Source organism: Meleagris gallopavo, chromosome 4 (genome assembly GCF_905368555.1).
Source record: "Meleagris gallopavo chromosome 4, MGAL_WU_HG_1.1, whole genome shotgun sequence".
Lineage (NCBI taxonomy): Eukaryota > Metazoa > Chordata > Aves > Galliformes > Phasianidae > Meleagris > Meleagris gallopavo.
This window is the reverse complement of record NC_139407.1, coordinates 34973095-34985518: the sequence shown is the minus strand read 5'-3', so window position 1 is coordinate 34985518 and position 12424 is coordinate 34973095. Positions and strand designations below refer to the sequence as shown.

The window sequence follows — 12424 nt, the reverse complement described above, 5'->3', positions numbered from 1 at the left end:
TCCCCAGGCTAACCCAGGTTACTCAGCCTTTCCTCATACAGGAGATGCTCCAGGACACTAATAATCTTTGTGGCCCTCCTCCAGGCTCCTTCTAGGAGATCCTTGTCTTTTTCGACCTGAGGAGCCCAGAACTGGACACAGTAGTCAAAATGTGGCCTCATCATGGCAGAGTAGAGGGGGAGAGTCATCTCCCTTGACCTGCTGGCCACTCTCTTTCTAATGCACCCCAGGACACGCTGCTGGCTCATGGCCACCCTGTTGTCCACCAGGACCCCCAGGTCCTTCTTTACAGAGCTCATCTCCAGCAGGCCATTCCTTAACCTGTACTAATGAGTTGGGTGACAAAAAACCCATTGGATAGCCATGATGTTGTAACATCATTGACAAAATATCGTGCAAAATTGACGGCGTTATTTGCGAATAAGTGAACTGGAACAGGAGCTGATCTACTCTGTCACGCTATGAGATAGCCAGTCATGCTCAGAGCTGAGGCAGCTGAACAGTGTGAGCTGCTTTATGGCACGGCTGCCTAAATACTTGTGCTGTGGGTAACAGACCTTGTTTTCCAGCTACACTGACTGGTTCAACAAAAATCACCAGATCACAAGAATTTTAACTGGATGAATACAAGGAGATGTTAAATGTGTTTTAGAGTTGCTTTGTTCTCAGTTTAAGTTGTGTTATACTCTGAGAATTTTGTACATGCAGTTTCACAAGCTGTGAATGAAAGAACCGGTAAGTATTTCATTGAATCCTGTCCGACCAAAATCCAGGAAAAATATTATATGGACTAGTAGGGTGTCTATTAGTTCTACTTCAATTGGCCTAGATTTTTTGACCTTTAATTAAAAGAAATGCAAGGCTTTATTTCAGTTATCTGTAGGATAATGAGATCGTTTAGCTGTTTAGTGATAGTCACCTCTTTCATCAAAGTACAGTTTAATTAAGAGCTACTAATTGCAGAATTCCATACAGAATCCTGAAAACAGCATGATAATTACATTACTTTATTAAATACTATTGGCACCAAGTATTTAAAACCTTCAATTTACCTTGCCATAATTAGCTTATTCTCATTAGCTGCTATCTTAACCTCCAAGAAGTAAGAAGCTGGTGATAGAACTTAGTTAAAAGTATTTCTTAAATCCCTTGATTGTATAAATAATACATCTAGATGAAAGAGCCTAATTACTTGAAAATGCGTAATTGGGCCATCATCAAGGTTGTTTACATGATACAAAAAATATCCAAATGAAGTCCCAGCAACATTAAAATTGTGTTCTTATGGAAAACTTTGGAAAATTTTATCTCAAATGACTTGCATTAGAAGTGGCTACTTGGTTGATTTGTTTGTTTTTGGTGTTCTTTAGGGATCTGAATTTGATATCCTCTATCTCTGATAATCAGGATTGCATGTTTTTGTAGTTACAGTGCCTATGCATATAAACTGTAGGAGTCTCTCCTGAATTTTTTGAAAATCAGATTCACAGTGTCTCATACTGGATACTGAAAAAAAAACAAGATGCACATCATCAGGCTTCAGCCTTCTATTTCATCTTATTAATGCTTTGAAGAGCAGCTCGGTTGCTGAGTTAGTGATGCCTATAGAATTTACTGAAAAGATTTGTACCAACTTTCTTACATGTTGAGTATGGTCCTTAATACTATAGGAAATCTGTTAAGCTCCTCAGGTGGATGATTGGGGCACACAATCCCAGCTAACGCAATCAATGACAGCTTTGCCTGTCCTGCACATTAAACACCTGGGCTCTAACGCATTTCTGTTAGATAATTTAAAAATGTAATTGCTGAAGGTAGAAGCTAGCTGTCAGTAAACCATACTAATTTTTAAATAATAAGATTTAGTCTTCTCCATAGATTTTTTGCACATGTTTTTAGTTTTAAATTCTGCCGTGGTACTCTGTAAATGGGCTTCTTGCTGGCATATGGTACTTTCAAACTGTTAATTAAATTGTCCTATTTTTAAGGGATCTGAGAGATTTTTCAAAATCTAGAATCAAAATTGTGTAATTCAAAGAATAATTTTTCTTTAAGTCACTGCATCTTAAGAAACATTTCCCTAATTTTTAATATTTTGTACAAAACAACAAGCACAGTTGTCTTCAGCTCACATAGAACATGCTACGTTATGAACTTTAACATAATTATTATCAGTTTAGCTTTTCAAGATCTGTTTCAGCAGTCTTTATACCTCTGATGGATTGTTTCCTATTGGATGTCTTGCTTCTGCCAAACTGTAGAGCGGTATCCTCTCCACACACAGTTTAGGTTCTATTTATAATTTATGGTCTCTGGCAGCTGAACACTTTGCTGGAAAGGCTGAAGATTTTTTTTTGTTTTCCTCTCTTGCTCTCTCTGTAGCACAGCTCAGTTAATAGAATGCACAGAGAAAATGTAATCATTCTTCTCCTTTTGTCTGAAGGGTATTCAAAATATTTTTCAGATAAACCCGGTATACCCAAAGCAATTATTCTTTCTCCTGCATAGATTAAATGTTTATGGTAATGGGTGTCAGAATGATAATCTTGGAAATCCAGAAAGAATAGACATTGAATTTTAATGATGTTCTAAAATACATAATGTATCTTGAGGGAAATGTTTTTTCTCAGAAGTAAAATAGTCTGTCTAATAAAATAATGATTCTCAGCCATATGGGATGGACCCTTATTGACACTGCCTTATGTTTCTCCTTGCTGTGCTGCCTTCCATTGCCTCCATATACCCCAGATTCTTGCTGTTGCCTTCATTGCCATAGTTCCTCAATGGTTGCTGTTACCACATCACTGGGGCTCCTTTCAGCTTCTTATCACACTGCTGTAACATTTCTTGTGGATCCCTACTCCTCCCTCACTGCTCTCTCCTTCATTAGACAGCATGTCCCTCCTTCTTCCTTTTTTTTCCATAAATCTCAGCAGTGCCAGAGCAAACCCCAAAACAAGAGGCAGTTTGTCTCTGGTATGGGCTATGCTGGGCTATGTCTCACCTCTAACTCTGAACACCTTGCTAGCACCTCATAGCCTAGGACTGGAATGCAAAAGATGGTAAGGCAAACCCCAAAATACAAGTGGGAGGTTTCAAGTAGTGATTGTTGAATTGCTGAAGCACAGTGCTTTGAAAGAAGTTTAAAGCTACTTCTGCATCCAAGCACGTATAAAGGTGCTTCACTACTTAACTCTGTGCTTTCACATTACACTTCATACCAATTTGTTTTAACTTTTCAAAAAGTCTTTGCCTTTAATAAAGAGCCAGTATGACTTAAGAAGCAAAGTAGTTTATAATTCAATGACTCCTTTGATAGTATGTGAAACAGCAAAGTAAATGTTCCTAAAAAAGAGATTTGTTTTCTGAAAAAAAAGAGGGAGGAGATAGCTCAATGTTGTGATTTTCCCAGCCAGTTTTTTTTCCTTTTGTTACTGGCTTGGAAGAACATTCTGAATTGAAGTACAGTGTCTTTACGCTGCAGCATTGTGAAGCTATGTCTACCTTTTGCTAATTTAGTTAAAATCTATGTAGTACAAGTAAAATTAACTGTTATTACATAACAGTTATGAACTGTTTTACTTTTCAAGTGTCTAAGTTCTTTAGCAGCTTTTGAGTAGGAAAATGGTCAGAAATATGTTGATATGACTACAGAAATACACAATAGTTCCTTCTTCATGAAACAAGATTAAAGCATTCTTGATTTATATATTTGATAAGCTGAGATGTTTGGGATAGAAGACTTTGTTGATGTTGAAGAAATTACTACCGTCTGTTTACTGAAGGCAAGTTGACACTTCTGACATGTCCGTAACAGGCTATAATGGGAACTCATGTGAAGAGGCATTTTGAGAACAGGAGGAAGGATGGTTTCCTGACTGCGGAGATGGGAAGCAAGTTCTGGCAATATGAGTTTTATTCTTGGCTTTACTGCTGATTTACTTGAGCAAAAGCTTGAAATCATTTGACAACCTATTGTCATCTGTCTGTGCCTCTGTTTGTCCTGTCTACAAGGTGAGAAAAATGAAATAAAGCTGCTTCCTTTGTAAATGAAGTTAAAATTTCTGAATTAAAAGTGATTTAAAGAAAGCTAAATGCTCTGATTTTCAAGAAAGAAGGTCATCCTTACAAAGGCAGGAATTTTCATACTTTTTCATGTTCGTTCAGAAACAGTTCTCCTGGCTTCTATTGTTGCATTTGTGATCTTAGAGCACATTTTCCCTTAAATTCTAATTTAACTAAGTTCCTCTCTGGTACTGATTGATAACAAAACATTGGCAATTATAGCAGCTTATGTTTGCTTAGAAGCTTCATCACAAGTGAAATTGAAGTAACTTAAATGGGATCATGCTGATTAATCACCTGAGAATCTGACTTTGTTTACAACATAATGTGATTTTTTATATTCCTTTTGTTATACTATAAATATGTCAGATGCAAGGACTGGAAGAACTCTGTCTTATTCTCAGGACAATTTTTGTCTGTTGCTTGGATTGTAAGAGGGCCTCTTTCTGAGATTGTTTTGGATTACTGGTGAACAAAGGGATCTCTCGTCCTATATTAAATTCTCACATTTGATTTCTGGCAAAATAAATTTCCTAAATCTAATATGTGAACTAGGAAAAGTTTAAAACTAAATACTCCATTGTAGCTGTGTACATAATAGTGATTACACAGCCAGCAATTTTATTTTCCTTACAGTACCAGTGGAAGTATAACAAATGGAGTAAGTAATTATTTATAGAGAAAGATTTTACTGGATGGTTTTTAAAACACAATCTTTGGTACTAGCATATTTATATAACAGCTCATACCCAGGGGGACTTTTTGTAAAACAATTGTAAAATAAAGAAAATATCACTGGCTTACCTTCAGTGTATAGAATAGGATTAGAAATAAAATTTCAGGCTCTTCCTCCCCCTTACTTCTTTCTGTTTCTGATAGAAACTCACAGTAACAGTCCCTGCCATCTGCTACTATATATTTTTCCTGAGTTTTAACATTTTGTTTTTAGAACCTGAAAGATTAGTAAAATGTCAAGTTACCGAGAAAATAATCATAGGCATGACAACTCAAATGTTATCTCAGCTTGTCTGTACAAAAGATGGTTCACAGTAGGTCTGCGCCCTCCTTCTGCAGGTAGAGCAGGTGAGCAGATATGCACTTGGTTATAAGCTGATACATTTTCAAACAGCAGTGCTAGATTTAGCAAAACATCTCCTGTTGATTTTAATGAGAATAACGTGACCAAAAAAAACCAATGAGATCTGTTTTGAAGTTCATTCTGTAGAAAATGAAATCCAGATCTTCTTTAGAGGTTTGTGTCATTTGTGATGGAAGGAGATCAGTGAGGAGTGGAAGCAGGGCTTTTCTACTGTGACTGCTGGCCCCTAGGCAGTCAATAGGAGAAGGTGCTAGTTACACCAGTAATACCAACTCCCAGTGAAGAACTAAGTGCTGAATTATATTATTCTGTAAATGTCATGAGTTTTTCCTACCCTGCTTCTAGCTGCTGATTGAGAACCTGGAATAATGGCTGTCCTTATCAGCCACATGGCTGCAGCACACCCAGAACTGCAGCAGCAAACTCCTTCTGAACAGCCTTTCTTGAGCATTTCTAGTCTCTCTTTCTTTTCTGTTGTTCCATTGACTGGAGATTAGACTGGGACTCAGAAGCTGAGAAGTTGTTAGAAAGGTAAGGGTTAAGGCCTTCAGCTCAAAAATTGTTGCCAGTGCTTCATAGTTGAAAGGTTGATTCTCCATGGCAGTAAATGCAATATAAAGAATGTATTTTTAAATGAAATCTTGCTAGAGGCTGAACAGGGTTGTCCTCTACACAGTTTTCTGTGAGGGGGCAGATAGATTTAAGGAGATACACTTGATATTAAAATTTTAGAAATACTCTAAAATCAGTATTTTAGAATTCTGATCAGTCAGAATTGCTCATTTGGGACATTGCTTTATCCAAAAGCCTGTGTGACTAAACTTTTATCACCATGAATGTAATGTGTTTTTTTTCCCCTAAACTCCTTGAAAGTCATACGGTGCAGGAAGATCCAAAGATCTGTCTACCTGCTGGGCTGCTGAGAATCCTACTTCCCTGGCGTGCATACACCTTCAGAATGATATTTTGGAAGTTTCTAACTGTCTGTTATGTTGTTCCATTGGGGCCTGTTGAACTCAATTCAGAGGAAAAGAGTTTTGTAGCCCATTCATGTCTTCTCACTGTCAAACTGTACTCAGAATTTCACGTTCAAAGTTGCATACTGTTAACGTAAGAAGCATGTAGCTGTATGGTATACCTCCCATGTTTTTAACTGCATGTCTCACTCAGAAGGTAAAATTTTCATGGAATTGGTTCTTGGCAGCTCAAGGATGACTTTAATAATATCTTCTGTAGATTTGCTACTTTTTGTTAGAATAAGGAGTCTCCCCAGTGATCTTTGCCGTCAGCCTGTGCAAAAGCCTTTGTTACAGTGTTAGAAGATTTCTCTCCTTGTTCCACTTCAAAAATCTTGAGCTGGTTTTCAATTATCTCTATTCTGTGGTCCATTTTACTCATTCCTTTAGCAAGGCCGTTGTTTGCAGGATGTTTTTCAGGCATTCCTTTCTCGTGAAAAATGATCTTTGCCGCACAGCTGCTGTTCCTTGGAGCCTTCCTCACTTCTAGTGCTGGAGCTGGACACTGAGGACATGGGAGAGGCAAACTGATGGGAAAGCAATGCGATGCCCTTCCTGACCTGAGCAGATCTCCAGAAATGGGAGGCAGAAATGTGGTAGCGCTTTCAGAGATTTAGTTTTGTGATGGATGTAGATTTAATGAATATGCTTACTCATAGTGCTCTGTTCTGCTGAAATAAAAAAAAAAGCTAGGCAAGTGCTAACGATGACTCAGAATTGATAACACTCATTCTGTCAGCCATGTCAGCAAGATTCAGTTCTGTAGCCCCTCAGGATGAGGACAAAAAGGACCTTCTCCTCTTGCTACTAACCGGCTTCCTCAGGAACCTGCTTCCCAGAGCCAGGCAGAGCCGTAGCACTATCTGCTCGCTGAGGCCTCAGGCCATGGCCTCACCCTGTGCCTTTCCCAGCCATGCTGCTGCTATGGAGCTGATGGGCTCTTTGATCAGTGGTGAGCAGGGTAGTAAGAGGACTGGAGAGTACCTGCATTTGCGCTTCTGCTGTCTCCCAGTGGGGGTAGGTGGAAAGGCTCAGCACTGCAGAGGGAGAGCAGAAACAGGGTACGTGCTGTGGTGTGTGGTCATCTCTTGATGGGGATGACTGATGCTGCCTCACGCTGCGTTTAGTTAGGGTGCAGGAGATCCCTGTTAATGTCATATTTTCCTAGGTTTTATCATTGTAATGTTGTAGGTAGGATAGTTCAAGGAAGCAAGCCTGACATACGTGGGGTGCCTACTCAACCTTCATACCTTTTAAAATATTCCATTATTTTGATGTTTTTGTGATTTTTAAACTCTACCATTTCACAGCACGCTCAGAGGTACTTAATTTTGACAATGGTATTATTTTTAATCAGTTTATTACTACAGTTGTAGTACAGCGCGTGCTGCCTTTGAAAATTTATTGCTGATCTTTGACATAAAAATTTCCCTTTCTTTCCAAAGCATTACTACTTAGCAGTCGGCACAAGTACCTATTCCTGTGTGTGTGTGCGTGCTGTAGTGGTCCTGCAGCTGTGCTGTGTGCACTCCAATCCTGAAAATTCTTGAGTGCTCTTTAAAAAGCAGCTATCAAATGCTCACCTGAAAGCAGGCAAAGGAATGTGCATTCTGAGTGTCATTCTAGAGGAGGCTATTTATTCTTAAGTTTTGTTGTTACTTTCTAGATTTTTTTTGTTGTTTTGTGTGATTTTTGTTTTATATCGGGCAGCTGGATTTTGTTACATTTGGAGAACTGAAATAGTGAACAACAGCAGTGTAGAAGAATTTGGGGAGATAACTCCTTGAACTAGTCTTTAAATCTTGGGAGTGAGAAATCAAGAAGAGCATATTGAAATCAAACACTGAAGCTGTATCTGATGAGTAACAGCTTCCCCCTTTCTTTCTACATGCTGTTTTTTGTTTGTAATAATTTAGTGAAAGTACATTTATGCTGACAGACTGTATCATAACTGTCTGAGAAGTGAGTCAGAATTTGGGGATAGGATTAAGTTCTTTGATGTGGAATAAGTTTAATTTAGCTTCTTTCTGTCTTTCTGGATGTTTTTTGTGAATGTGAATATAATGCTGTGTTGACTTGACTTGATCTAGAGAAATGTACCTCTAATAAATGCTGTTCACCCAAGCAATCAGAGTAGTGGTCTGGAACGCAAGCGATTGGAATTTTGGTCCTGGCTGTGATTACTCAGATGTGATTTATCAGGGAAGGTTTTTCTGTGGTATATGCCTTTGTTTCCCAATTTAATTATCCAGGGAGTAAGACAGTATTTAGTAGATAATCATGTTTATGAGAGAAATGATGCAGTTTGCATGCTGTCTTTAATCTTTTAATGATAATTCAAATATATCATTGTAATCTATAAAGAGCTACTTTTACATAGAGAAAAAAAAATGGAAAGATGTATGCTTTTAAAACTATTTATATTGTTATATTTAATTTCTGTACCAAGTGTAGTTTTCTACAGTTATATGTTGGTTTATTTTTCAGGCTTTGCTTGACACTCAGAATCTTTTGAGAACTCAGATTACAAATTTTACTTTCAATCTGGGATTTTCAGGGAAATTTTATCACACAGGTAAGAATGGAAAACTAAAATTACTTTCATTTTGGTGTGTTCTTTGTACTATGATGTTCTTTCTTCCATGTTTTTTTGGACATAACTTGTGTGGTATATCAAATAAATATTTTTCTTCTAAAATTGTTATGCTGGATTAACCCTTTGTTTGAGCTGTAGTATCTGTGAAACTAATCATGTAGATAAGAGTCTATAAATAGATCTGCAGCTCCATTTCTCTGTTCAAAAAAAAAATATATATATATACACACACATGTATATAATATATGTATATATGTAGTGTCCATTCTTTGCATAATAGTCTGATAAGGAGAACAGTGTGAGCCAGGGTGCAGTTTCTAAATGTGAGAAGACTAATCCATTCAGAAAAGACTGAATGAGAGGAATGTTCCTTTTCCTCCCACAAGCCAGGACAAGCCTGGACACAGGACCAAGAGAACATAAAGTCAGTCCAGTGTGGGATTACAGTTTTCTGTAGGATTTATACATCTTACATGTGTGTCATTGGATAACAGTGAAATCAGTCCTGAGAGTGAAATAAACTCTCCTAATGTTTCTTCATACTTCAAATCAAAGGACAAGAAATTTCAGCTGTAGAGAACTGCTACAGAACCTGTCCCAGGAAGTGGAGGGAGAGAGGCATGTAGGTGAATTTAATATTTCACTGCATCCATACATGCATAGAATACATGGAGAATTTAGGTGGTAATTTTAGACGACAGAAACATCTCAGGATGAAGAATCTGAAATTTCTAGTAAAGCCTGCACTGTGGAATAGATTGAGTCCCTCCTTGCCTTTTATTCAGTTCCTTTTAACCTGTTGTTGTGATAAATGGCTCTAATCAAATGAAATGTTCTGTTGACTTTACTAGCAATCTGTTGAGCAGCCGAAGTTCATCTGTTTGGATAGTTTGACCTCTGCTGTAGAGATACCACAGCAATACATTTTATCCATTAAAATAATTTTATACCACTTCTTCATACTTAACTACAAAGAAGTAAAAGTTAAGGTATTAATTAGGATTTGATATAGAAGAAGCAGGTGGTCTCTGCTGACATAGAAAAAAGCATACTTGAAAAATAGGACAACATCAGAGCCTGAAAGAGAGTCAAAAGACAATACAAGGCTGTGTCATAGTTCAAGGATATTAATATGAAAATAGAAAAGGTAACATAGGAAACAAAACAAAAAAGGATTTATTCACAACTGGAATTGCAAAACTTGAGTGGGCTTGATTGCTGTGCGTGTTGAATAGAAGGTGGAAGTGCATAACTCTTCTTGTGCTTAGTTGTGTACCTTGGTTAGAATTACTTGCCATGTTAAGAGGAAGTCTTACTTAGAGCTCGAAAGCTGAACAGAAGCACTGTCCCTCCTTCTTTTGGGCTCAGCAGAGATCAGCTAGACTTGCAGAGACTTCTGTCTTCCAGGTGTAACCTGAACAATTCAAAGAGACTAACAGTGTCTTAACTTCCTCACATTCAATGCATCACTTTCTCCATCCTTCCTACCCTTTCCTCTTTCCTTCTCTTGTCTAGAATGGTCTGGCAGAAACATCCTGGCTGCTAAGCCTGTCACCTGCCGGTGTCTCAGCAGACAACGGTTCTTTCAAGACTATTTGTTTTGTTTCAGTTGACAGCTCAGATACGTTGGAGGGAGCATGCATGTGGGTTTTGTTGTTTTGGTTGACCGAGATTTGGCAAAGATATTGCAAGTTTGTAGTACAAACTGACCCAGTTACCAGCTGTAAGCTCAATGAGTTGAACCTATCTTTGTTACAGCCCATCTCTTGCTGAGGCTTTCTTCTTTTCCCGAAGAAACTTTTTTTTTTTTTCCCTGACACGGCTATTTTACAGACTTTAACCACTCCTGTTTCTTTTCATGGTAGCAGGTGAACGTGACATAGGGCCAATTAGGCTCATGTGGAGTCAAAAAATCTAATGATCCTACAGGTATTGATACATCATTATATATGCCTGCCTCTATTTTTCCTTCATTATTTTAGTTCCTTCTGAGGAACTAAACACTGGCAACAGTGAAGGCATGTCTGACAAGGTTCATTGGAGGAAAAAGGAGAAAGCTGATAGGATTAGTGAGAGTAAGGCCTTACTGACGTAGAAAACAGAGGCTGAAAGAATGGAAAATATAAGACTATTACAAAATAGTAAGAGAAAAAGGATTTGTAAATTGCATTGATTTTTTGGAAGGAGTAGGAATAAGTGGCCTAGAAGCAGACAGACACACAGTAAAGATTGTTAAGTTGTAGCTTTTCAAAGTTTGGCTCATACAGTCTGTATAAGGCAACCCATTAAGGAATTATTTAAATGCTACAGTCTTTGACAGGACTAGCCTATCAATAAAAGTGCACTGGGACTAGACTAAGTATCTGAGCTCAGGGATTGGAGTGTGTCTGTCCTGATCTGTCAGCTCATTAGGCTGGTATTTCCCATCCCTGAAGTGCTGTCAGAGAGACAGGCTAAGTCTCTGCTAGGTAATTATTTAGAGCTGAAAAGCAGGCACATTGCTGAAGGCAATGGTCATTGCTGTTGAGTTGAGGGAACAATCTCTGAAGTGCTCTTGGTCCAGACCAGCCCCACACTCCCGCGTGCATTCTAGCAGGGAGTAGGGGAAGGACCTGTTCCCAGCAGGTTGCTGGGATGCAGCTGCTTCTCTTGCTGACTGCAATTTATGAGCATCAAATTGGCCAGCTGGCTCAGGGTCAGGCCTGTCACCATCTTATTTACTGATGTAGTTGTAGCATGAGAGGTCTTGGAGAGCAATGCAGCTACATGCTGCTGCCCAGACAATTCCTATTAATCAGCATAGCGATTAGAAATTGCTGCAGGGTCTGTTCCAGGGCACTGCGTCATTAGGAACAGACGAGGAGAGCACCTAAAGAGGCAGATCCAGGGACCGAGAAATAACTCAGTGAGCTCCAGCCAACTTTTGGGTACCTTTGAAGATGCAGGTTTCTAGGAACTTCTGAATGGCGAGAATTAGAAGGAAGATAAAAAAAATTGTGTTATGCGAAATGTTTCCAAAAGGCTGCTGAAAACATACTATAGGTAACAGAGGGAAAAGGAGTTTGATTGGAGAATAAATTTAATTTGGATAAGGAATACCAATAAAGAGTTGCAATTTTTTCATTTATCCTAAACAATCTTGTATGCAGTTTCTTGACATCTGTCCCTTAGCTTCTAAGGTTATTGATAGAGCACATGAATAAGAGGACAGTATTATACATTCAAAATGCTGCGAAAAGATTGGATCACCCAATCTTTTACCTGGCTATGGTTACTTCAAGGAGAAGAATGTGAATTTGGAAACATTTAAAATCCTTAGTACTTTGAAAAGTCAAGTTTTGTTTTGCTAATTTCCATCTTACATGTTCAAAAACTTGTAAGATCATAATGTATACTTCAAGGATTTTCTTTTTTTTTTCAGGCACTGAGGAGGAAGATGAAGGTGATGACCTGCTGTTGAGATCTGTGGATGAGTTTTGGTGGTTTCCCCATATGTGGAGTCACATGCAGCCCCATCTTTTCCACAATGAGTCGTCACTGGTGGAGCAGATGATCCTCAACAAAAAATTTGCCTTAGTGAGTAATACTTTTGCTTTTTATGTTGAATTTAGGTATTTAGAAACCATTATTTCTGTTTTTTAGGAAAAT

General features: G+C 38.2%; 1 protein-coding gene across 4 annotated transcripts in view; it reads left to right on the top strand.

The window, feature by feature from the left end:
• The window catches only part of LOC100539813 (N-deacetylase and N-sulfotransferase 3), a 75520-nt gene that overhangs the window by 21959 nt on the left and 41137 nt on the right, over nt 1–12424 (top strand). For all 4 annotated transcript variants that reach the window (XM_085222838.1, XM_085222836.1, XM_003205715.5 and 1 more), the window contains exons 3-4: nt 8668–8755; nt 12198–12352. In XM_085222838.1, coding sequence (XP_085078964.1) covers nt 8668–8755; nt 12198–12352 — 243 coding nt within the window. The remainder of the gene's footprint in view (nt 1–8667; nt 8756–12197; nt 12353–12424) is intronic.